The sequence below is a fragment of the Anabrus simplex genome, chromosome 10 (genome assembly GCF_040414725.1).
Source record: "Anabrus simplex isolate iqAnaSimp1 chromosome 10, ASM4041472v1, whole genome shotgun sequence".
Classification (NCBI taxonomy): Eukaryota; Metazoa; Arthropoda; class Insecta; order Orthoptera; family Tettigoniidae; genus Anabrus; species Anabrus simplex.
In genome coordinates, this window is record NC_090274.1 from 132717267 (window position 1) to 132744406 (window position 27140).

The 27140-nt window shown below is 38.4% G+C and overlaps 1 protein-coding gene across 2 annotated transcripts in view; it reads right to left on the bottom strand.

Annotated features, from left to right (window-relative positions):
- Positions 1-3711: 3711 nt before the first annotated feature.
- Positions 3712-27140, bottom strand: part of LOC136881970 (gastrula zinc finger protein XlCGF57.1) — a 67075-nt gene continuing 43646 nt past the window's right edge. Inside the window, exon 5 of one of the 2 annotated variants that reach the window (XM_068229425.1) lies at positions 3712-4286. In XM_068229425.1, coding sequence (XP_068085526.1) covers positions 4283-4286 — 4 coding nt within the window. In that variant the 3' untranslated portion in view covers positions 3712-4282. Of the gene's footprint in view, positions 4287-8433; positions 10850-27140 lie in introns of those variants that run through there. The other variant, XM_068229423.1, reaches the window with a different exon arrangement.

The following is a 27140-nucleotide window of genomic DNA, read 5'->3' on the forward strand; positions in this document are numbered from 1 at the left end:
GCAACTCATTGTGTGGCCTCATTTAGTTCTACACCTCTTATCTTGAAATTGTTAGAAACCGTGTCCAACAATTGTCATCTTGGTCTCCCTGTACTCCTCGTACCCACCATGACACGAGTCCATTATTCTCTTGGGTAATCTATCCGCCTCTATTCTCCTCACATGAACCGACTACCAAAGCTGGTTTATGCGTACAGCTTCATCCAATAAGTTCATTCCTAACTTCGCCTTTATCTCCTCATTCCATGTACCCACCTGCTGTTGTTCCCACCTATTTGTACCAGCAACCATTCTTGCTACTTTCATGTCTCTTACATCTAACTTAAGAATAAGATATCCTGAGTCCACCCAGCTTTCACTCCCATAAAGCAAAGTTGGTCTGAAAACAGACCGATGTAAAGATAGTTTCGTCTGGGAGCTGACTTCATTCGTACAGAATACTGTTGATCACAACTGCGAGCTCACTGCATTAGCTTTACTTCAACTTGATTCAATCTCACTTACTATATTACCATCCTGGGAGAACACAGAGCCTAAGTACTTGAAATTTTTGACCTTTTCTAGCTTTATATCACCAATCTGACATTCAATTCTGTTGAATTTCTCACCTGCTGACATAAATTTTGTCTTCAAAACGCTAATTTTCATACCATACTCATTGCACCAATTTCATCTTCCAAGATATTAGACTGCAGGCTTTTGGGACAATCTGCCATTAAGACCAAGTCATCAGCATAGGCCAGACTGCTTATTACATTTCCACCTAGCTGAATCCCTCCCTGACAGTTTATACCTTTCATCAGCTGATCCATGTAAACTACGAACACTAAAGGTGAAAGATTACAGCCTTTTCTAACCCCTGTAAGTACACTGAACTAAGAATCATTCTACCGTCAATTCTCCCTGAAGCCCAATTGTCAACATAAATGCCTTTGATTGATTTTAATAATCTACCTAATTCTATAGTCCCCCAGTGTGGTGAATATCTTTTACCTCGGTACCCTGTCATAGGCATTCTCTAGATCTACGCAACGTAAACACAATTGCCTATTCCTCTTGTATCATTTTTCAATTACCTGGAGCTTCCCAAAAATCTGATCCTGACAGCCCCTCTGTGGTCTGAAACCACACTGGTTTTCATCCAACTTCCACTCAACTACTGATTCCACCATCCCTTCCAAGGTGCCAGTGAATACTTAGCCTGATATACTAATCAATGACATGCCTCGATAGTTGTTGCAATCCTTCCTGTTCGCTTGCTTATAGATTGGTGCAATGGGTCCAATCTGAAGGTACCTTACCAACACTCCATGCTAATCTTATTATGCTATGAAGCCATTTTATCCCTGCCTTCCCACTATACTTCAGCATCTGAGGTCTAATTTCATCTATTCCTGCTGCTTTATGACAATGGAGGCCATCGAACTCTAAATATTCAGCATCACTTGAGCATTCGGAGCCTGTATCAGCACATAATTCGCGAACAATTTCATCCCTGTCTAAACTCGTGCGATCCCTGGACGCTACCATCTTGCATGGCTCTTCAGTCTTTGTAAAAATGTTGTCAGGAAATGCAAAGAAAAGCTATGATATGTAGAATAATCTAAAAGAAATGCGACTGTCGATTTTGTAGAACCAGACATAACAGAGTTCTGTCACCTTTGACCTAAAAATAGTTCCAGTATATCCCAAAAGATAGCACTAAGCTTCAGCCTGCTGTTAACACGAGATAACTTGGGACCAGTCCGCAATGCTCAACCAGGCAAACACGAGTTTTCTTGGAAGCGGTCCGCAATGTGTTAAAAATAGAATGACATGTTTGTTCATGTAATAAAATCATTAGATTCAATCAAATTACACTTATGTTTTATTATTATACTGGCTATCCACAAAGTTGCTTTCCCCAAACTAGTAGAAAGAGGTATCAGCATGTTGTTTGGTTTTATGTACTAGGACTGGTAATAGTCCATTTCATAGTGGCTTGGAGTGGTAGCCCTGTTTTTGTACGACTGTTGTTTTGGAGCACCGCATCACTTTGATGTTTTTGTGAGGGAGTTATTGGATCAGCATTTTGATGAATGGATGGGTCATCGTGGTATGGCAGATTGGCCACCAAGTTCCTGTGACCTCAATGCTTACAACTTCTTATTGTCAGTGACAAGCGTTGTCTGAGGAACTGCAGGATATGGGTCACTTGAAACAGCTAATTGAATAATCATTCGAGAGATTCAATGGCAATCCCTGACTGTGTCATGACATTTGCCGATAAGATTTACCTGGTGCAAGGACAGTTGGAACAGTATTCAAAACACAGATGACAGTTTGAAAAACAATAAAGATTCTCTGGTTTTGTCACAGTCATATAAATTATTTTATTTCTTCACTTAGGGCTATTGGGGAAAGCAACTTTCATGTCTTTCCTGTATTGCTTTATTTTATGAAATGATCAATATTATTAACAAGTATAAAAGCACCATGTTAATATTTAGAAAAGCTGTACACAGACTTTAAACATTTGTACACAATATTTATCATTTCATAAATTTTTCTACAAGTGTCATATTCTCATTGGAAGTTGGCAGTCAGTCTGCTTTAAATAAGCCAGCTGATGATGAATTGGACCACTGGGAGAGGATTTTTCAACCTCCGAATACATCGTCGCTCAAGACCTATTGGAGGTGGCATTTATTGTTATTCTCGTGCACTGCATACACACATCGTTCTTTGCGAGACATTGTGAGCATACAACAATAACACCAGAGCTGTAAGTGTCCAAGCCTCCGCACCATAAAACAAACTGAACGAGACACAACACTTAAGGACCAGGTTCTAAGGTGAAATTTAAGGTTCAGACTATATAATAATTTTTAAAAACTTAATTGATTTTATCTGATTATGTTCCGACTAGAACAGAAGATGTCATTCTGTTTTAAATTACATTATATCTTTTTCCAGTATAATCTGTTATTAGAAGTTTTTACTTCAAGTGATAATAATAATAGCATCTGACCTCTGGAGAGGCCTGGTGCAGGTCTTTTGATCTGACGCTTATAGGTGATCTGTCCATCGTGATGAGGATGAAATGATGATGAAGACGACACATACACCTTGTCCCTGTGTCAGGTGAATTAACCAATTATGGTTAAAATTCCCAACCCTGCCAAGAATAAAACCTGGGACCTCGTCACCAAAGGCCAGCATGCTAATCATTTAGCCATGGAGCCACACTATATTTCAAATGCTGAATTAGTTTCAATGAACTAAGTCGATACTGGAAAAGAAATCAGGGCTTTCACTTAAACAACATCAAGAAAGTTACATGTACGTATTTAATAAATAAAGTTATGCCGTTTATTTTAATCAATGACATTATTATCAGTTGGACTTTAGTCCACATGGGCTACGGTCTGGTGGATCAGTGGTTGAGTGTCAAACTCATGATTTGAAGTTCGAGGGTTCAATCCCCGCTGAGGAAGTCGATTTCTGAACGGTAGTAAAAAATACTAGAAATTCCTGTTATGACCTCTGGTGCCACACTTAATGTCATCTTAAAACAAATTGTGCCACAGAATGTGGTATGCAGTATGAGTCAAAAACTACATTCTAGAGGAGAAAGGAACTTCATGTTTTTGAACACTTGTTGGCTGTGATGTCGTCCTTGGATATACAACCCGTGATCAATAAATACGGTGAATGATTGGTTTCTTGATTTATTTGTACATGTATAAAGGAATACAGCTTATTGTCTTTCAAAGTGGTTGCATACTTCTGCAAATGCATGAAGAGGTCTCACATATTTTGGACAAAGGTAGCCTGTGGGATGCTGTGGAGTTCAACTTTTACATTACATTGAATGTTGGCAATGTTGAAAATCTGCTTCCTTGTCAAGGAAAAGGAAATTACCAAGAGGGGCCAGATCTTGCGAATAATTCAGGGCACAACATCCTCCTTATGTGCCAGAAACTACTGCATGGCCATGATGGTATAGGGGTTTGTATTATTTTGCAGCAGCCAGCAGGATCTATATGCCGTATACTGGAGATGCACACGTCTGTTCTTCTTCAGGACACAACCCAAGATGATCTCGAGGAAGGTGCCATTCAATGTCGCCCTTCTGGCAGGTGTTCATTTGAATGATCCCTTCCAGCATCAAAAAAGGTCAAGAAAATTGTCTTGATGTGTGATTTCTCGCACCTATCCTTTTTTATTTCAATGACCCCAGGCCGTGCACTCTATTCTTTGCCTCTTCGATTCTTGGTTGTACTTCTGGCATCCTGGCTCATTATCTGCAACAAATTCAAAAACAATTACATTGGTTCAAATGTAAACATGCCTCCTATTCAATAGTTCATAAGATATTACATCCACATTATCCCAACATATTTTGACCCAATTTAGAGTCATCTTCAGTGGAAAATAAGATGTAAAAATATATGTTACAATAAAACACTATTTCTAAATAAACTATTTATTTAATTAAGTGTCAGTATTATGCTACCAGGATTCCATTGCAAGATTTTAATAAACCACTTGTTAAATAATTTATTAGAAATAGTGTTTTAATGCAACTTATATTTTTAAAATTTAGTTTCCATTGAACATGACTCCAAAAGGTGTCAAAACATGTTTCGATAATGTAAATAATACATAATGTTATTTGCTTCACATCCCACTAACCACTCTTGGAGACACCGAGGTGCCAGAGTTTTGTCCCGAAGGAGTTCTTTTACGTACCAGTAAATCTACTAATACTAGGCTGACGTACTTGAGCACCTTCAAATACTTCTGGACTGGGTCAGGATCGAACCTACCAAGTTGGGGTCAGGAGGCCAGCGCCTCAACCGTCTGAACCACTCACCCCGGCTGTAGATATATTATCTTTATAGATCTAATATATTATGAAGAATTGAATAGGAGGATTGTTTACATTTGAACCAATGTAATTGAAAAACCATCAATAGGGAATAAAATTCATACTGTGCAGCTATCCACAATGCTGATAAAATATCTGCAAGCCTCCATCCTGTCTTTTCTGATAAAGCACATTTTCCGCTCACCTGACGCCGCATTTCGCGACGTTGTCTTCGGATTTTCCCAAGTCCAGATTTTTATGTTTGTACATTGCTCAACTTTTCATTAACTACGTCTCAGCACTACACCATACTTCCACAATGCAAACACACAAACTGCATGGCTTCGTGAATGACAGACCAACGTTGGGCAGGTAATACCACCTACACCATATGCCAGCAATTCATTCACCATATTTACTGATCACAGGTTGTATAGGATGTGGTGTATATGAATATGGCCACTCTGCTGCACAACAATTGGCTGTTGCAGAAGATGACTTTCTTTGAAACTCCTCTTTGCTTGAAATAGGATGAACATATTGTGCAGCTGGTCAACTACTGGCTATGCACCATTTATGAATATCCGTATGTTTCCAGAATGTATACAATTAATTTTTTCTTTGCCTGCCAATTTTTGCATGGTTTGAGTTTAAATCTCGGCATTGCAATATTGCTTTTTGAGAGGGGGATGTTAAATGCTTCATAGTTGTCTTGACTCATGCAATGTTATAAATATGACTTTAAGGCAAGAAAATATTTTTATACTCCCCTATTAAATAAAATATGGATAGATAGTGCAATGTTTCCTGTTATGAAGCTCTGAAAAGAGCTGTTTCCATTTGGTGTTCTTAACACCATGTGATAGCCAGGAGATATTTTCAGTAGACTGGTTGCCAGAATATTGTTGCTCGCTTAGCACCACCCAAGGGTCATGTGTAAGGTACTTTTAGTTTACAGCTAGGGACGTGAGTTAATTATTAGTGGATTTCATCTACCACGCAGCCAGTGGGTCACACTTAACAGAGTTCGGACAAGCCACGGAAGATGTATCGACTCACTCAACAAGTGGAACTGCATAACGTCACTGGATTGTGACTGTGGTGCCCCACGGCAAACCATTACTCACATCGTCAGCAGCTTCAAGCTACTCAGGTAGCCAGGCTGACTTCTTGATTCTATCAGAGGCAGTATTAGAGTAGATGGAAAGGCTGGACATCCTTATATGAGATTGTTTTCTTGTGATTTTAATATATATCTAATTGTATATATATATATATATATATTTGCCATACACTAAGTAATAAATTTATTCTTCTTAATCTATATGTTGGATGCTACCCAGATGCTACATAGGTCTGACAGACAATATTTACTGGATGTTTCATATTTTTCAAACTATCGATGTCTACCATATACTCTGATGGTAACCTACTTTGATTCTTCAAAAGCAGACTTCATCTGCCTGGGAGTCTTCATGATCAAGGAGTCATATAATGCATGACAGAGTTGGATTATACATGTGTATATTAACTTATGCACTGCAATGGGACAGCAGTCGGACAAGTGTATTAATACAGAGGCATAACATTCAAATCTGGATCAGAATGATACGTACACTCCAGAAATGCACAAAACTTAGTGTAACTTATTTCCTAATGTAAATAGACTAGTGCTCTTTTGCTTTCTTTGGTAAACGGTAACACATTTTTCATATTATGATTGGTAGGCCGATGTCATGGCTTGCGACACTCCAAATTAACTTACAAATCATTTGCTGAAGGCATATGATTATAATTAGGTTCAGAGTAAGAGAAGGCACATGGCCTTAACAATAGAATTTATCTAGCAATAGCAGTCATACCTGGCTTCGCTCAGTCAAACAATAAAATGATCCAAATTTTCCTAAGTCCCTCCCCTCATTAAATAGCATATATCCTGTCAAATTGTATGCAAGGCATCAAGATGGTAATTAATGTAGGAGAAATCTAAAAGAGACATCAAAACACACTGAGGCAGTGAACAGCAACAACACAGAATAAACCTCCTATTCATATGCAAAAGTTACTTAAATGAGCAGTATGAAGTTGTCTGATAGAAAACAAACATGTTTCACCATATTGCTGTAAATAACACATTTGCATGGAGAAGTACATCTGATTGTTTTGCTGTAAATGAAACTGCTAGCTTCTTCTACAAACTGCAACAACAAGCAATAAAGCACCTATCCTAATCATGGTTAACTATCTCCATTTGCCTGGGTGTGGTGTACAAGCCCCCTCCATCTTTGTCTGTCCATAAACCACTGTCCTCTCTCCTTGACAACATTCTTCACTAGATCAGTCCATTTTCCTCTGGGTCTGCCCACTCATCTTTTTCCTTTTGATTCTCTTTCATATTCTCTTCTTACAGGCTTGCTTGCACTCATCCTTCTTACATGACCAAACCATTTCAGTCTTGATTTCTGGATCCTCTGTAGTAGGGAGTCTCCTATTCCCATTTCCTCTCAGACATTTTCATTCCTGAATTTGTCCTTCCTGGTCTTCTGTATCATGGTGCATAGGAACTTCATTTCTGCAGCTTGGAATTTTAAATTGTCTTGTCTCATTAACGTAGTTGTTTCTAAGCTATATGTGAGGATGGGTGTATAATATGATTTATATAATGTCATCTTAGCTCCTTTGTCCCACAGCAGTTGTCTTACTTGGTGGTAAAATTGAGTTGCCTTTCTAACCTGACTGTCCGCCTACTATACTATAATACCCAAGTACTTAAACATTGGAACACTGCAGTTTGCTGTAATTTTATCTGATTTGTAGTTTGTTGTTTTCCCCTCTGTAACATTATCACCACAGTCTTAGACTTTTGATATTTAAATCATGTCTCTTAAACTCTTGACTCCATTTCTGTAGCTTTTCCTCCACATCATTTTCGGTTTCACCCCAGATCACCGGGTCTTCCACGAGGAATAAAACATTGCAAGTCCTGCTGCTCCTTCATTTTTAGTGTATTATGGCAAGCAATCACAGAGATAAATACCAGGGGCAACAAAGCACTGCCTTGCTGTAATCCTCTATATATACTAATGAGCATTATTTCTACAGAAATAATTATTTTTTTATTTGACTGGGATGATGCTTGATATTACATTAAGAGGGTGGTGGCCTAGGCTACGGCCATATTTCATTGAGAAAATATTTCAGTTCATCTGCTAAATGCAAAAGCATATATGTTTTTCCCTTTCCTAGTATACATGGTTGACACACACTGGTTGCCATGGTAACCATGGTGTCGAAAAACTGTCCACACTAGTTCTAGATGGACCCCAAGCTCAAAAATATATCCATATTAATATTCCTCCTATTTCTTGATCTTGTAAATACCAAAAGAAACACTTCATGCAATTTACAATCATTATGGTGAAATGGAAATATGGACCCAGTAACCATAAATATATCGGCAGGTTAACAGTAGTTAGAAATCAGTGTTGTAAATTGTGAAAAGATTCTGGGACTCTTCACAACCATTGTGGTGATAAGAGTAAGGAAATCTGGATCCAGAAGCAATAAGTATCTCAGCCTATGCTCATGCTTGTGTCTACTTCAGACATCAGGCCTGTATTCTACTGTAGAATTCTTGAGATGACATTGCCGTGGTTACAGCCAGTCATTTCTTCTTCCAATTCCTACAGAACTGGTAATGTGCTGGTAACATCTAGAGAACAGTTGGTTGTAGGGCTTTAAAACCTGGATTTTGGTGTCTCACGGGAACACGCAAATAATTATTCTTTCACGTCATGAGGCTTAAAATGAACTTTGTATTGTCCTTGTATGAAAAATGTGATATTTTCCCTGAATTAGCCTATCTTAACATGCTAAACAGTTGTCTACATTTGTTGTAGATAGTGTTACTCATAGAGCCATAAAAGGTATGTATACAAAATTTGGTTCAGATTGAAAAAAATGGTATACATTTCTATAAGGAACAGATAGGACAGCTATATATAAAATCTAATGCAAGACATACTCTAGTTGGGAATTGCACCACTAGTACATAAAATGAAAGTCCAGTCCACCTTCAGAAAAAACAGATCACTGGAATATGCCAGGTGCAGTTTACGGCAAAGTGCTAGGAATTTCTCACCCTATCTCACTATGGTCTAATGGTACAGAAAGGAATTTGGTCTGTATTCATTTGTGCAATGGATACTACATTTAAACATATTACATTGTGCAAGAGAAATTTTTCAGCAGCAGTTCTGCCGTACAGAGGGCTCTATTGATGGCACTTACATGAATTCATGTCTTCTGGAAACAGTAAAATTTCCAAATTATTAGTCTGGTTTAATGCTTCTACCAAAGTACTTTTACGGAGGTGAAATCGCCTTTCTTTCCCTAGAGCTTTGTCTGCTGTCCAGTTAAAAGTACTGAATTCCTGTACATGTACATTTGTAGTTGATCAAGTTTTCCAGCTATTGAAAATGTAGGCCTGCGATTTCTTGATACATTTCAAAATTAATTTGTAGCATGACATTTACATTTGAAATTATGCATAACAACACAATTTGAACATATTAAATCATGAAAATGGGCACGAAAGTTTCTTCTAGCATTTTCTGTAAATTAGCAAACAAACATTTTTTACAAAACCTACATATTGCCACTACCCCATTGCAGCATCAGCAGTATTTTGTCTAAATGTACACGTAATGCACTGGTCATAATCTACCTTTCACCCTGCCTTAACCAGTCAAGACTGTACCAATGAGCCGACCTGGCTACGAATACCAAATCTTCACTGGGCTTATAACATAGGTCACCTTGAACAGTGGAGTTTAATTTCTAATAGTCTGAATGCAGTCAAGGGAGGACTGAACTACGGATTTCATGTGTGTTAACTTATGACGTTTGAGGTTGGAGAGGTGACTGAACTCTTTTCCACATATTGCACAAGACGGTAAAGTTTTTGAATGTATGAGCATGTGTCTGTAGCGAGCACCACGATGCTTAAATGTCTTACTACAAATTGGGCAGGACAACCATAGTGGATCACTATGTAAAACCTTATGTCCTTCAAGATGGGATCGTCGACGAAAGCCTTTTCCACATGTGGTACAAGAATACGGTCTCATGCCGTCATGAAGTGAAATGTGAGCCTTGAGAGTATCTTTCTTCGAGAATGTTCGAAGGCAGATATCGCAGCGGAAAGGCCTAACACTAGTATGAGACACAGTATGTTTCCTCAAACAAGGTTTATCTCGAAATGTCTTCCCACAGATAGTACAGAGGTATGGTCTCTCTTCTATGTGCGTTAAGGCATGTCTTTTGAGTTTCCTTGAAGTTCGGAATGCTTTTCCACAGGTCGAGCAAAAATGTGTCGGTAAGCCTGTAGTATGAGTTAGGAGGTGAGTTTTTAAGTTACCTATTTGAGTGTAGGATTTGGAACACACTGTACAAGAATAGGGCTTCTCGCCAGTATGCGTCACAGCGTGTTTCTTCTGAGCGCTCTTGTTTCTAAAGGCTTTTCCGCAGATATTACAGGAGAATGGCCGTTGATCAGTGTGGGTGATCTGGTGTCTATTCAGATCTGAACTGCTGCCATATCCTTTACCACAAGTAGAACAAACATGTGCTCTCTCCCTAGTGTGATTCACAGTGTGTGACCTAAGATACCGTAATTGTTTGAAGACTTTGTTACATTTCGTACAGGAATAGGACTTCTCCGTATCATGTAACAATAAATGTTGCTGCAGGTTTTTCCGACGTGTGAAGTTTTTCCCACAGATACTGCAACAGAACAAACCGTCTGTACCAAGTGGTGAAGACGCCTTTTCGTCAGAATACAAACAAGATGGAGTTTGATGATCAAGACTAAGGTCAATGACATGATTTTCAAAAAGAGTTTCAGTTTCCACAGGAGAAATTTCGATTTTGGGTTCGTCGATCTTGATTTCAACTTCAGTAGAGCTCGTCACTGTGCAGAATGATGAGGAATTGATCCTGTGAATAGAAAGGTGCCATTATTACAGTCCAAGGCATTCTAATGTGATAATACTTTCCGAGTAGAAACAACAAAAGAAATGTTCACCTATTAATGAAAAACGTGATTGTCTGAAAATTAAGACAAAACAAAGGGGCGCTTAGTCTAGGACAGGGTCTGGCCACACTCCTCCCTTGTGCTCCGAGCGCAAGTGTTGACGTGGAGTTTCTTGATTTAACCATTGTGTTTTGATATTATAATGGTCCCTGTTGACTACAATCTCTACTCCAGAAACACACCTTTGATATTTAAAGTCAGCCTTGTCAATACCTAAGATTTATTTTACTTATTTGTTGTCATCTCATGCACTATACATGTTCCAAAGACTTTACTCTCCTCTTCTTCAACAGTTTTTTCACACGACTAATTATCTCTTGGACCTCTTTACTTATTAAACCCCAAAAACTAAAGTTCTAAACATATCTTAGAAATCGAATGTGTCGTAACTATAATTGTAAATGACATAAAAGAACACTAACACTACAGTACACTATTCTATTTACAATCTTCTTAAAATATCATTTTTATTACCTAAAAATATCTTGAAGTGAACAGCTACCACTCTAAGGATTTTCGAGGACAAATGGAAATACCAGCAACATTTAACTGATATGATGTCTGAATTGGAAGATTTTAGTAAGCATATTAAGATACGCTGATTCTAATAAATTAATAACACTTTTAGGTAACAGACATGGATGAAATTTTAAGAAGATTGTAAATAGAATTGTGAAATATGAGTGTTCTTTTATGACATTTATGATATATTTTAATTATGACACACATTAGATTTCAATTAAGAGATGTTTGGAACTTTGTTTAATAATAAGTAAAGAAGTCCAAGAGATAATTGCTAGTGTGAAAAATTGCTGAGGAATAGGACGGTAAGGTACTTGAAACATGTACGGTGTATGAGATGATAACAAATAAATAATAAAATAACTCTAAGTATTGTCAAGGCTGATTTTAAATGTCAACGTTGTATTTATTGGAGTAGGGTGTTGACGTGGATTTGAGTGTCTGACCCTGTGAAAGCACCACAGTCACCTCACCAGCCAGTCAGCTGATCGGCTTTTAGAATTTGAAGCCGTCACGACTGATTTTTATTTATTTACCAGACCTGCCTCAATTTTGACTGAGAATGTTCTGCATTACAATCAGCTCGAGGTGATTGACCTACAGTCCTGAAACATGCACAATTCGTATAAAATATTCCTCCAACAGCAATATTCTCTACTTTATAGATAAGAGTTCTTCCAGTGTTCTATCCCATCCATATTATATAGGATTTTAAAAAACAGGTTCCATCTGTTAAGGCTTATGAAGAAGTGGCTTCCTGGGAACTTTGCAGACAGCATGAAATTTGTAAGCATACAAATTTGCTATTTTTCTCAGACCACTGTTTGTTATCATCCAGTAATCAATTCTAATACTATAAAGAGATTAAATTTGTGAATTTGTATGTAGAGAAAGGGTAATCTCAGGTACCAGTCAACTGATTTGCAACCGATGGCCAAACAAGGAAGTTAAATAAAATGAAATAACATTAGTCACCTTTGCCAAAGTGGACAAGTTATAGCAAGATACATTTCACAAGTCTTGCCACAACATTCACAAATAAAAACCAAATCTGGTTGATGGAACTTCTCAGTTTTGCAAGCTTATAATGAAACCATGTATGACAAAGCATGTAACCTCTTGCTTGATAATCTTTGTAGTAATTCTTTCTCCATTACAAATATTGTTTCTTACAGATTATTATAAGAATTAGGTAGTTTATCAGCAGGCCAGGTAGCAGAGCAAGTGAGAAAAGTTTTTCATCTGGGACCTTCAAATGTGAATGCATGGCTTGACGTATTATTCCTATTAATATTTTCACTTCGGTCAACTGCTGTAGACATGTGTCTTTTGGCTGCTTTTCATTTTACTATGATAGACTGCTGGGGAACTTCACCCTTGAAGGTCTCTCGTGGCTGTCTTGGGAGTCTACTGCTATGGCTATGGTCAACAGATGACAGGAGTAACCAGTTCGAAGACGAAAGGAATGTGTCCGCTATGCTAGGCCTGTTGTTACTGTGTGCTCGAGTGCTAGTGCTTATCGACTCTGCTTTCAGTTGCACTGAAATTTAGAATGGTCTCATCTTCCCTCCAGTCTGACAGTAGGATCACATCTTTCTGACAAGAGGGGTATGTCCAGAACTTGTATTGTCTGAAAAATGCAGAAGAGTAAGCTGGCAAAAGTGTGTTGTAAGGAATGCAATGCATTCTTGTGCTCCTTCCCCTGCTTTCAAACTTATCACATGCAGAAGAACTTCTAAAAATATTTTTGTTAGCTTATGACATCCAAATTAATGTAGGTGAACAAGCTGTAATTTTAAGTTAATGTTCATTTAATTAATAAAATAGAAATAAAGGGAACAAAAGACAAAATTTACAATAGCAAACAAAACAAACTTTTACGCAGTCAGTGCCATGTCCAAAACTGCGGATCTAAAAGGAGGATCAGAATATTTGACTTAATAAAATGTGCTATGATCATAAGCATTTGACTAAATATGTACTAAACATAAAATCACTTTTAAAATCTGTCTCTCCTCTCTTAACCTCAAAAGCCAGCTGAAGATGCGAGAGTGCAGTGAGACAAGTATCCCGCACAGTGGGCTCGATAAGCCATCCGTGCCTCCTGTCCAGATGATCACACTTCCTTACTCACTACACTGGAGTTTAAGGGTTAAAGATGGAACTCACCAAATGTACTCAGAATTCACTAAAATTTCAAGACTGACATGAATATTTTTCCCAACAGTTTTCCAGGAAAATTGCTTTTGTGTATTTTGTTAAGTGCTTTGTCTGATAACCACCATCACAGCCATATTCAAACACTAGATCCCTGAAGTTCAGCAACATTTGGCATGGTCACCAATATTGCTATGATAGACTGCTGGGGAACTTCACCCTTGAAAGTATCTCGTGGCTGTCTTGCGAGTCTACAGCTACAGCTACAGCTATGGTCAACAGATGACAGGAGTAACCAGTTTGAAGACGAAAGGAATGCGTCCGCTATGCTAGGCCCGTTGTTACTGTGTGCTCAAGTGCTAGTGCTTATCGACTCAGCTTTCAATCGCACTGAAATTTTGAAGTAGTTCTGCGTGTGATAGGTTTGAAAGCAGGGAAAGGAACATAAGAATACATTGCATTCCTTACAACACACTTTCGCCAGCTTCCTCTTCTGTGTTTTTCAGACAGTACTAGTTCTGGACATAGCCCTCTTGTCAGGAAGATCAGACCCTACTGTCAGCAGTGAAAAGGAACTGGTCACCCTAGTGAAAGGAAACTACACACCAGAATGACAGTTCAACAACTCATAGCCTCGATGGATTTAGTAAGTAACAAGGTTCTTAAACACTACTAAAGGTTGGGCCCAACGCGAGATGAGCTGCTATTGGTTAACGAAATGACATCACAGTAGGAGCAAAGCAGCCGAGTCCAGAGCGCGCAAATCAGTAGGAATCTCGTAATACCAGCATATATTACAGTCTCTCAGAACTAATTGCAAACCAGACATAAAGATTACTGCTTTTATACGAGTGAAAAAGAGTATAGCATAGCTTTTCATTATTTCTCTTACGAATAAGGCATAAATGTAACGGTGCATTGACCAACGCTTGGAATTTATTAACATTTCCAAGTTCCTCTATTTAGTTTGAGGAAGGTTACGCGCTCTCAAATCTGTTAACATAAATATTTAGAGATATGAAAAGTTTGTAATATTAAATTTTGGCAGCAGAACTTCCGTAATGGAACTACCGTATGTTAACGTACGATATATTGACTTACTTCCGCAGCTATCGAGTTTAAAGCTTAACACATATTATAACAGCAGCAGAAGTAAGTTCATATTCGAAACCATGCATAGATATTCCTACTTTTTAAAATTAAAGAATAAGAAAGAACAGGAATAAAAATTAGAACACAGTCCTACCCATGAGATCAGATGTCTTGAAATGGTTTGCTTTTGAAGATGAAATACACTGTCGTGCCTTTCGCCGATGAGCTGCCATGGATTTTTCAGTTCTTGCCCGAATGTTCATTCGTCGTATGTGTATAAATGTTCTCGTTCTAACATACATTTTTACTATTTCTTGTGGTACAGCGGGGATTTTAGTGCTAATTATTTGACACACTTTGCGTATAATATAAGGTATGCGTCACAGTTCAGCGCCGGCCCCGTGGTGTAGGGGTAGCGTTCTTGCCTCTCGCCCAGGGGGCCCCGGGTTTGATTCCCGGCTAGGTCAGGGATTTTTCTCTCCACCTGAGGACTGGTTCGAGGTCCACTCAGCCTACGTGATTAGAATTGAGGAGCCCAGTATAACATCTGAGGGGATGCGTTGTGCTGACCACACGACCCCTCGTAATCTGCAAGCCTTTGGGCTGAGCAGCGGTCGCTGGGCAGGCCAAGGTCCTTTCAAGGGTGTCATGTGCCGTGGGTTTTTTGGTCACAGTTCAGCACCTCCGTGAGTGTCCGTCAAAATTAACTTAAATTCCTTTATTTGGTTTACCATTCTTCCGATGGAATGAGTAGACCTCCCCGAGATAACCTCTATTCACCCCAGAAGGGCTGTACGAGAAAAATGGAAAGCATTTCCCCGGTGGGACTTCCCATTGACCTGTCATATTTTCTTCCACGGAAAGCGAGGTATCGAAATCCCTCTTCTGAACAATCATCAGGTGTCACTGTAGACTGCGGCACGGTTTTCCATCGCAATGATACTATGAACACAGAAATTTCACTCCAGCTACCAGTACTATTACGCTATTCATGCAACTAACGAAAAGAAATTAAGTGCACCTCACTGCACGAAACACAGCAACTTAACAGAGATTTCACAGAAATGAACGACACATACACACACACACACACTACGCAAAATACAGTAGGCCACTATATAAACCAACAGCAATATACAGAAAGAAATTACGTATAGATATTACATGGAAATACTTTCTTTATAAGACAGACAGCTGTAAATAACGATATAAGATGCACATGCAGTTATATGCTACACAGTCACGGTGCTCCTGTGATGACATCACGAGCAGGACGAGGGAAACCAATCTGGGCCACCCATGAGTAAGTAAGTAACTTATATCCAGATTTGGGTACAAGATTTGGATGTATCTGACCAGGACCAACTGTTTAGTCTCATCAAAAAGGATCACAAAAACGGGATATGAAATTCAATTTTCAATAAAATATACATATGCATTTTTTTCGTTTGCCACAGCATGTTAAGAAAGTGTGGTTAAGATTGCAAATATCAATTTGTATCCATCAGTGTTGCGAGTCCAACAGTCACTGTGTCAGAGAAAGTTAAGGGTGGAAGGCAGGTCTCTTAAAAGAGAATACACTGCCTAATCTGTTAGAGGTACAGGTCTTTGGCTATGATCTTGGACATGCTAATCAATGTAAAGGCCAAGGGAAGTGAGGTGAAGTTATTTTAGGACTGTTCACTATTGTTACATCTTCATATTTGTATCCTTTCAGCAAGATGACTAGGATGTTTATGATCAATTTCCCTCCATTTTGCTCTATCTTGACAAGCTTGTTATATTTTCCCAATCCTCCCCTCTAGTATCCTATGTGTGGCACTTCCAAACCACTTGAGTTGTATAGCAGTTAGTCTCTCTGCAACTGAAAGTCCCTTCTCTGACATCCTCAGTTCCAATTTCATATCTTCTATAAAAAGTTTAGAGGGTATAACTTTGGATGGCTATTGACACTAAACTGCTTTGAACACAAGGTTCATCCAAATAACAGTCGTGGATTCTGCATGCCATTGATGTGTCTCTGCAGGTGAAAATCCCCAAAATTTAACATTCTGAACTAGTCTTTTGCAAAGCTGACTGCAGGAACTTCATTTTACAAAGCTGTAGTTTACTAACTTGTCCTTTATTACTTGAAACAGCACTCTAGGCATCACAGGCAGGAGATATGTTTAAACATGGTCTGTTTGGCTCTCACAGAAACTCACTTGTCCATCACTAGGTCCTGGACAGAGTAGAATCTCTTTTTTTATACTATTCTGCACTTCTAGTTTTGTGCCTACATGTACTTTGATATTATACTTCCCAGGCAACTGAAGGCTTCCATACATTCAATTTTTTTCTCGCTGTAGCATAAGGTTGAACTGGATAGATGTCCTGTTCATACCATACCTGCCAACTTTTGAAGAGGGCTATCAGTAAAACTCACCCCTGACAAAAGATCTAATAATTTTGACACACCCTGGCTTGAATATTACAATACTTCTGGGCTACAAAATACAATACTTCATGCTTTAAACAGGATGTTTCAATGAAATCATATCTACTTACACCACAAGCCAATGATTTGTAAATTAACATAACAACCAACAAGAAATCCATGTTAAACAGCAGCAGGAGTGGTAAATATTGGTTTGGAGCATATATAACAGGACTTTCTTGATAAATTAAGCAGATATGCAATAATTGAAAAAAGGTTTTACGCAATACAAATTGTGTAACATAACACAGGCAAGAAATAATATAATACACACTGCAAATTACATGCTAGATTGATTTTGAATCATAGTTGAGGCCTTTTTAACTTCCTGCAAAAGGTCATGGGAAAATGTTTTGTCATAACAGGGAGCAGAATTCCCGGTCTTCGAAACAGAAATAGAATTCAGAGATTAATTGAACATGGGTGATCTGAACTATGTTCTCTTTTTCTTCACAAGGCTGAAAACACGTTCACATTCTGCATTGTTACGGGGTGTGGTGAGAATAGGTTGCATTACCCTAGTAACTCAGTTATATTTACGAAGTCCACTGGCTCCACAGATTCTTTATATTTGTGCCCAACTGGAATCACTTGCAGCATCTTGATTTGGAACCCAAGGGTCATCTACCTGAAAAGCTATGAACTGCCTCTGAAGCTTATTTACCACCTCACCTGTAGTTTCATTCTCTTCCTTGCATAACATGATAGGAAACTTTTCCAAGAAAAAACAAATGAAAGAAAACTGTTCACCTTCAATTTTGTCTAACCTAGCAACACATCATCCTTGAGTTGAAACTTGTTGATGATGTAATCACAGGCAGTACAAAAGTAGTTTCTAACTGATGAAATAGATCATTAACTGTGTTCAAAATCTGAATGCTAATAATTAACTCATTGTCACTTCTTTTAATTTTGTATTAAGGTGTACTCAACTTCAAGCAATGAGGAGCTTTTGACAATTTTGGGCTTAAAAAACATGGTGAACAACTGCTTTAGTAAATCTATTAGAGTTCTAATAAAAAGTGAACTTGTGGGGAAGAAGTCTGAAAGGCCAGGAATAGTCACATGAAGGAAAGTGCAAAAGGCCTTGATGTTTGAGGGCAAGAACATAAACAATTTTTGCTCACATGTTGTAGCAGAAGTCTTACATTTTAGAATGGGTTTGTTGCATTTGGAAGAATATGTTAATATTTTAGGCATATGCGTAGTAACAGAGGCAAGAATTCTCTTCTTCTGTTACTCTTTGGCTCCACTTTGTTCAACTCTAGGTATTCCAATTAGTTGCTTTACGTCGCACCGACACAGATAGGTCTTATGGTGACGATGGGACAGGGAAGGGCTAGGAGTGGGAAGGAAGCAGCCATGGCTTTAATGAAGGTACAGCCCCAGCACTTGCCTGTGTGAAAATGGGAAACCATGGAAAACCATTTTCAGGGCTGCCGACAGTGGGGTTCGAACCTACTATCTCCCAAATACTCTAGGTATTCTGAAAGATGTCAAGCTTGTGGAAATGTTTTGGGTACATAATAATACCTCCTTCTTGAAGAAAGAAGTGGATCTCACTGTCCAGTAGTCTATCCAAACATCCGCCTAAAGATAATCACCTAGCTTCTTCATTGCCTCTTTATTGTGCAAGTTCTGAAATTTCTGAAGGCGTTATTTCCTTTGACACTCTTCTCTAAGAAATAAAATATATCAACAAGGATCTCGTCCACTTTAAGTGGTAATCTTCCAGCACCTTTTTCAGCTGCTAGATTAATCAGGTGGCAAAAGCAACCTATGAAGGCAATACCTGGTTGAAATTCCTTCAGATCTGCTGAAACCACAAATTTGTGTCCTATTATAACAGGAGCATTATCAGAGCAGAAAGCCACACAGTTCTCAATTGGTATGTTATGAGAATTCAGCTGTGATAACATCAGGTTACTGATGTGTCTCCCTGTTGAGTCCCCATCTAACGCTGGTATGGATAGTACAGTGTTCACTACTTTTTCCTATTGAATATCATAGAATGTAACAACAATAGGATAAAACTTGGCATTCATATAATTGGTTTCATTCGTTGCCAAAGAAAATAGTCCATTCTGAAGGCACTTAACAACTTCAGATGATGCATTTCTTGCCATTTTATATACAATGCAAGTCTTTTTTTTTTTGCGACCACAGCTATATTTCTCTGCAACTTCAGATGTGGGAAACATCTTCTTAAATAAAGCACCAACATGATCAAACGCACTTATGGGCACATTGTGTTCCACCAAAAAGGAAGTAAACACACACTTGGCCCTAATTATGTCACTGTCAACGTTTCCAGGCTTGGCAAGAAAGGTGATGATTTTTTGTTATCTTCCTTCGATTTAACATAACTTACGTGTTTACCACACTTCACATGATTACTTAAATCATTTCTTCCACCATGTTCAATATTAATATCACGCCTACATACTATTCAAAAGGCAAATATTTCTCCCTTTCCTGATTTTACTATGCACAGAAAATCAACAGAATATAATTCTTTAAATGGCTGGAAGTGCTGTTTCTTGTTGGATTTATTCACGAATCCTACAATAGGAATATAGCATATGAAAATGTCCGAGAATGAATATCTCTATGTGTACTGAAACATAAAAAGGAACCAGGATCACTGAACGTCACATAAAATTATAACATAAACACTCAAGCCAGTCAAACGCGTCATTAAAACATGTCAAAGCACACACAGTGTTAAACCATTAAATGAACACGACGCCAACCTCATGAACAAAGAAAATGCACATGTTAAAAAACACACACACGTGAAATGAATTAAATTAGTCCAAGGAGTACAGGAAACTGCAAAGCATGAAGTTATAACACAAGATCTCGAACACTTCAAGGAACGCTAACTTCATGAACAAAGAACACCACTCACATGGTCAAAGAATGTGGGTTAAATCACAACAAGTGAACGGAGTAGAACGAGAAATTTGCAGAACAAAGCCTGTCGACACCTAAGATTCACATGGAAGAACTGTTATCCCTGTTTTAAAATCAATTCCAATGATGACACAAACATCACATGGTTAAAACTACCAATTATTATCAAAGAATGAGTTACCGGCTATTGTGGACTTGCAAGTAATGAAAATCATTTATTGGACTCCAACCTATTCAATACATTACTGGATGTTAACATTTTTAGTTAAACATCGTTAAAATGGAGACATGTTTCGCCCTCCATGTGGGGCATCATCAGTCTTATCAAAGCACCTCAAAATTAAACCAGACGTCTGGTTGGAAATTATGAACAAAATATGTAAGAAAGAATACATTAAAAACACGTACAAAGTCCTATCCTAAACGAAATAACCACAGACTAGTTACACCTAATAAAATACGCTAGTGGTTTCTTAATATTAAAATGAGGTTATCATATGCACAGTATAAAAATGGAAGTAATCAAAGTCCGTATGATATTGAGTTCGATGGTAGTTCTGCGTAGTATATACAATTGTTGGCAAGATAAAACACAATTTATAATTACTGTACACTTATTTATAATTGTTAAAATTGATGAGGTAAAACATTCCAATTTGTCTATTTGTAATTTGGCTCCAACCAAAATAATTCGCCCTAGGATTCATGAGGTAGTCAACGTTGGTCACTCTCTATTTAAATGGAGTGCACAGTGCAAGTGAACAGCTTTTGTTGATTATAAACTGAGGCTGTGCTAAGACAGAGTTAAAACAACACCAGCTTCAAATGAATATAGTTAAATTCTTCCTAGTTGACTAAAAATTTGCGTATATTTTGTTGTTGAAGTGTGGGAAAGTCAGTTGTTGGTTGAATGGGCAACGGTCGAAAATGTTGTGCAGTGCAATCGGTGTTTGAGCTGTCCTACATGTGAGGGAAATCTGAAAATGGAGGATTTGTCTTAATTAGTTAAGTGAAATGATGGAAAAAGAAAAGAAACGGGAAAATCATTGAGAAATGAAAAATGTGAAAGTTAAAAATTTACCTTGAAAGCTGTTGAGCTGTTACCTAATTGTTAGGAGGTTTGTGGAGCACTGGCTGTCGCTAATGTCCTGCTCCTCGTGTTGTACGTGTGACGTCTTAGAGGAGGGGAGTGGATTTGAGAAGGCGGCGCTGTGGGTATGTGCTCTGGCATTTATAGACTGAAATGTGCTGAATGTAACAGTTCATATATCGGTCAAACTGGTAGAAGCTTTGCAATTAGATATGCAGAACATTTCAATGCCCAAAAGCACAATAAACACTCAGCCATGAGCATCCATATGAAAGACACTGGACATAGCTTTACCACAATCGAACAAGATCTCCAAATTTTAAAAAGACTAGATAAAGGCAGGCTCATGACCGAGTTCGAAAATTTATACATTTTTTTGGACCAAAAATATAATAAGAATAAGAATTTAAATGATCCAATAGACAACCGAAGCCCTCTTTACGAACAATTAATATTTTCGCTCAATAGTTTAAATCTGAAAGACAAAAGACTTGTTAACGTCCTCAAAACAAGCTCTCCAAGCACCCCCACTAAGCCGCTCAACTCATCACGCCCCTATTCTCCCTCCAATACACACAACTCCTCCCCAAGCGCCAATCACATACCCACAGCGCCGCCTTCTCAAATCCACTCCCCTCCTCTAAGACATCACACGTACAACACGAGGAGCAGGACATTAGCGACAGCCAGTGCTCCACAAACCTCCTAACAATTAGGTAACAGCTCAACAGCTTTCAAGGTAAATTTTTAACTTTCACATTTTTCATTTCTCAATGATTTTCCCGTTTCTTTTCTTTTTCCGTCATTTCACTTAACTAATTAAGACAAATCCTCCATTTTCAGATTTCCCTCACATGTAGGACAGCTCAAACACCGATTGCACTGCACAACATTTTCGACCGTTGCCCATTCAACCAACAACTGACTTTCCCACACTTCAACAACAAAATATACGCAAATTTTTAGTCAACTAGGAAGAATTTAACTATCTTCATTTGAAGCTGGTGTTGTTTTAACTCTGTCTTAGCACAGCCTCAGTTTATAATCAACAAAAGCTGTTCACTTGCACTGTGCACTCCATTTAAATAGAGAGTGACCAACGTTGACTACCTCATGAATCCTAGGGCGAATTATTTTGGTTGGAGCCAAATTACAAATAGACAAATTGGAATGTTTTACCTCATCAATTTTAACAATTATAAATAAGTGTACAGTAATTATAAATTGTGTTTTATCTTGCCAACAATTGTATATACTACGCAGAACTACCATCGAACTCAATATCATACGGACTTTGATTACTTCCATTTTTATACTGTGCATATGATAACCTCATTTTAATATTAAGAAACCACTAGCGTATTTTATTAGGTGTAACTAGTCTGTGGTTATTTCGTTTAGGATAGGACTTTGTACGTGTTTTTAATGTATTCTTTCTTACATATTTTGTTCATAATTTCCAACCAGACGTCTGGTTTAATTTTGAGGTGCTTTGCTATGACTGATGATGCCCCACATGGAGGGCGAAACATGTCTCCATTTTAACGATGTTTAACTAAAAATGTTAACATCCAGTAATGTATTGAATAGGTTGGAGTCCAATAAATTCTTTTATATTATTATTATTATTATTGTGGACTTGCCTTCCAACCCACGCAAACAATTGATTGTATAGAAGTGGAGTGATTATTGAGTGTTAAAGTTTCAAATCTTTATCCACGAATTCGTAAAATGACACCATCATTTCATAAAACCATAAAATGCTAAAATATATGTAAATTTTATGGATAAACCATAAAAGTTGGCAGGTATGTCATACTCATTGCTTCGGTCTTGCTCTTACTTACTCTCAGCTGGTACTGTTTTCAATTTTCTTTACATCGCATTGATACAGATTGGTCCTACAGCAATGATGGGACAGAAAAGACTCAGGAGTGAGGAGAAAGTGACCATGGCCTGTACCTTAGTTAATGCCCTGACATTTGCCTGGTGTGAAAATGGGAAACCGCACAAAAAACCATTTTCAGAGCTGCTGGGAGTGGAGTTCGAACCCACTATCTCCAAAATACAGGTCAATAGCTATGACCCCAGCCATGCGGCCAGTTCCTTGGTCAGCTGGTACTATTTTAACTTGGAGTTTCATTCATTTAATCTATTGTTACCAAAAACGCAAACCTAATAAAGTCTAGCTTCAACACAGGCAGAGCTAATCTATTAAAAACATTTAAAACAATATCCTTGCTCTTCACTTATATTCAGTCCGAAATACTGTTCAGGGGATTCGATAATCCCTGAGACAATCTGACCTAACATTGCCTCTTCGGTAGTTACATAGGAGACAACCTTCTAAGGCAAGAGGTAAGGCAGAATGGCCAAATTCAGCATGTATTCACTGTGTGCAGTTCATTTAAAATAGAGTAACTTCTATAACATCAATGGTATATTTTATTTAGTCTAAGCACAATACATAACAAATACTTTTTCATAAAAATAATTACATTCAGTTCACATAAGATGGCACTAATTTGACAGAAATTATTAACAGGTATGATACTGAATGGAGTAAAATTGTACCTAATTGTTAAAGAGGTTATGCAAAATACAGCAAACCAGGAGTGAGAATTCCTTTAGTCCCTATCTCTTTAATGAACAAGGGAACCACTTTGCACTGTGCTCGCTACCCCATAACACAAGACTGGCATCAAAAGGACCACTCCTTTCTTGAACTGATTGACACTAAAGCATCTCAATCTCCAGAATGAAAATGGACATCAGAGTTGAAGTGCTCAGAATAAAGAGGGGAATGAGTGTCTCCTTACATGAGATAATAGTAGTTACACCTGCTCCCCGCACACCTGAAAGTGCAACCGGAAGTGACCCCCAGCTCTGCAATATTTGTTGAAAGTGTATGCAGGCAGTAGTAGCAGGTAGGTGCAGGAAGTGTGTTTGTAGTAAAATTGGCCTGATGAAGTAATCAAAATCATAATCAAACATAACGTGATGATGAAAATAGTGTATTTTACAATAACACTTTATGTGCAGGCACATGTATCCACCCATTGCAGCAGCATGTGTTAGTTTAATATCTTTTCACTGTACAGTGTGCTTTTTGTATGGAATAAGGATTCACAGAGCAGTGAAACACAGGGAGATATGCAGGTTAAAAACCATTAAACCTGATCATTGCCAGTACTATATTTCAACACAGCAACTTAAATATAATGTGTGATATACACATACTTAATTTTCAGTTATCTTTGTCTGATACCATGCTGTATGCAAGGTTTTTTATTTCCGATACAAAACTGATGACAAGTGTGTATTATAAATGTTTTGTTATTTTCACCGCCATCTAACACAATGAATAACTACGAACTCTCCTACTAACCTATAGATAAGACAAACTATTTTAGTATTAGTTCTAAATAAAAAATGTAGATATCTTTTGTATGTATTATGTCAAACAAATCTTACTAAACACAGACCCAATGTAGTCATATTGTTGAGGCAGATCAAAAGAGATTTAAATAATGTGCAGACATGCAGACAAAACCTTGAAATTGCTCCTTCCTCCAAAAAGAGCAAAGTAATTTTCTGCTCCATGAGGGTCCTCCCATTTCACTTAATGGTCCATATCCCTTGAACTTCATTTGTCAGAGACTTTCATCAGTAATTGTTGCTCATGGGGCTGTGGCCTAAGGGTCAGGCAGTGCATCTGACAGCTGGCAACTGGCAGAAAGTAAACGGCAAATTAGGAAAGTTCAGCCCACGTGCGGAAGCACATTTTCCTTTACCCTTGACTTGATCTGCAGTATAGTATTGTTCCTAGCACACAAATGTTAGTTACCCTTAGTTACAAATGTTATCAATCTTTCCAGTACACCAATCTACATTGGTTGCATTGCTCATTTCAAATATTTACAAATCTTGGCATGGTATTTTCTTTGACGTAGAGTAACTCTATAGTGCCTGACCTTGAGCTGGTCAGAATCACAAAAACATGAGTGATGACAGCATTCAGTATCTCATTTTCATGAAAAGAGATCAAGAGTTTGATCACACAAGGGATGAGTACAACAGGTGGAGCCACAGTGTAGTCCAATCTTTCTGCCAAAATCTCTTTTTTTCTTTTTTTTTCTATTTTGCTTTACATCACACCGACACAGATAGGTGTTATGGTGATGATGGGACAGGAAAGGCCTAGGAATGGGAAGGAAGCATCCATGGCCTTAATTAAGGTACACCCCAGCATTTGCTTGGTGTGAAAATGGGAAACCACAGAAAACCATCTTCAGGGCTGCCGACAGTGGGATTCGAACCCACTATCTCCCGGATACGAGCTCACAGCTGCGCATTCCTAACGACATGGCCAATTTGCCCGGTCTCTGCCAAAATCTAAGACAGTTAGGAGAGGGACGCAAGGTAAGCATCACAATAGCATATTTCTTCTTCCCAGTCTACAGATGTCAAAAATCGATACAAAAGCAATTTTCTTCATGCTGGCAAAGCACTATCCCATAGAATACAGTGAAGATTTGAACAAGGAGGAATGTGAGATGGCCCAGAGGATCTGAAATATGCCAGTTGTAAACAGTGTAATGGATGAAGAGAGAGCACTGGATCTCGAGGACTGTTATATGAAGAGGATATATTTCAAGGGCATATGAATACTGTACAAAAATAGGAGAAACTAGGGTCATGAAAAACTGTGAAAATACCAATTTTAGAAATTTTTCAATATCAGGGTCCTATATCAATACGAACTGTAAAAGCAAGCAAGAATGCTCTGGCAACATCTATCAGGAGCACATGACAATTATCAACTAACAGATAATCGAATACTTGTCCATGATGGTTGCAGCAAACAGCACAATTCATGACAAAAGTATTAGACAGAAAGTACTCCAACATAAGAGTGAAGTTACACCTGTCATTAATTCCATGGGATCCTGCCGACTGGCGCTAATATAGATAGATAGATAAGAAATGGGTGAGCCCTGTCTTTGCAGAGCTCCACACGTAGGTCTATGAAGACCCTTTGTGCCCCTTAAAGAGGTTTGCCTAGTCCAGCCCTAGTACTCCTATAAAGGATACCAGTGTCCGGATATTGGCATTCCTGATGTCTTCCAGGCTCACAAAATGTGAGCCAAGGTATCGATGTCTAGTGCTAGCAAGAGCCTTGCACTGACATAACACATGCGCGGAGGTCTCTTCCTCCTTACTGCATCTTCTACACATTGGATCCTGAGTGATTTTCATGATGTGTAGGTGTCTCTGTAAGGTATTGTGGCCTGTTAACAGTCCAACTACCATTCTCATTCTGGTCCCATTCAAATTCATTAGGACCTTTTTATAACTTTGGCTAGGCCCTTTGATAAGTTCACGTGCCTGCCTTGCTATAGTTAACCTCTTCCAAATATCTAAGTGAGACTGGTTTGTCCACTGGGATATTACCAGTTTCACGCTTCGGAGTGACACTCCCAGAAAGGGCTCTGGTCCTGTGAAAGAACCTTTTGAGCCTTGTTTCGCTAGTTTGTCAGCTTCTTCATTTCCACTGATACCTGTGTGCCCAGGGACCCATAATAGGGTAACTGAGCTAAATTCACACAGCTGATCTAACATCCTTTGGCATTCCCATACCAGTTTTGATGTTGTTTTAACTGCACAAAGTGCTTTTAGTGCTGTCTGGCTATCACTACAAATAGTGATGTGTCTTCTGTGTCCAGGCATATTCCATATATATACAGCACAGGCTAGTATTGCGTATACTTCAGCCTGGAAAACAGTAGCATATTTACCCATAGGAAGGGAGAGCCTTGTCTTAGGTCCCCAGACCCCGGCGCCTGTGCCCGTCTCCGTCCGCGAGCCATCTGTGTACCATGTACAGCCCCCAGACTTAAGACAGGCCCCAGCATCCGCGGCCCACTCCTCCCTTGTGGGT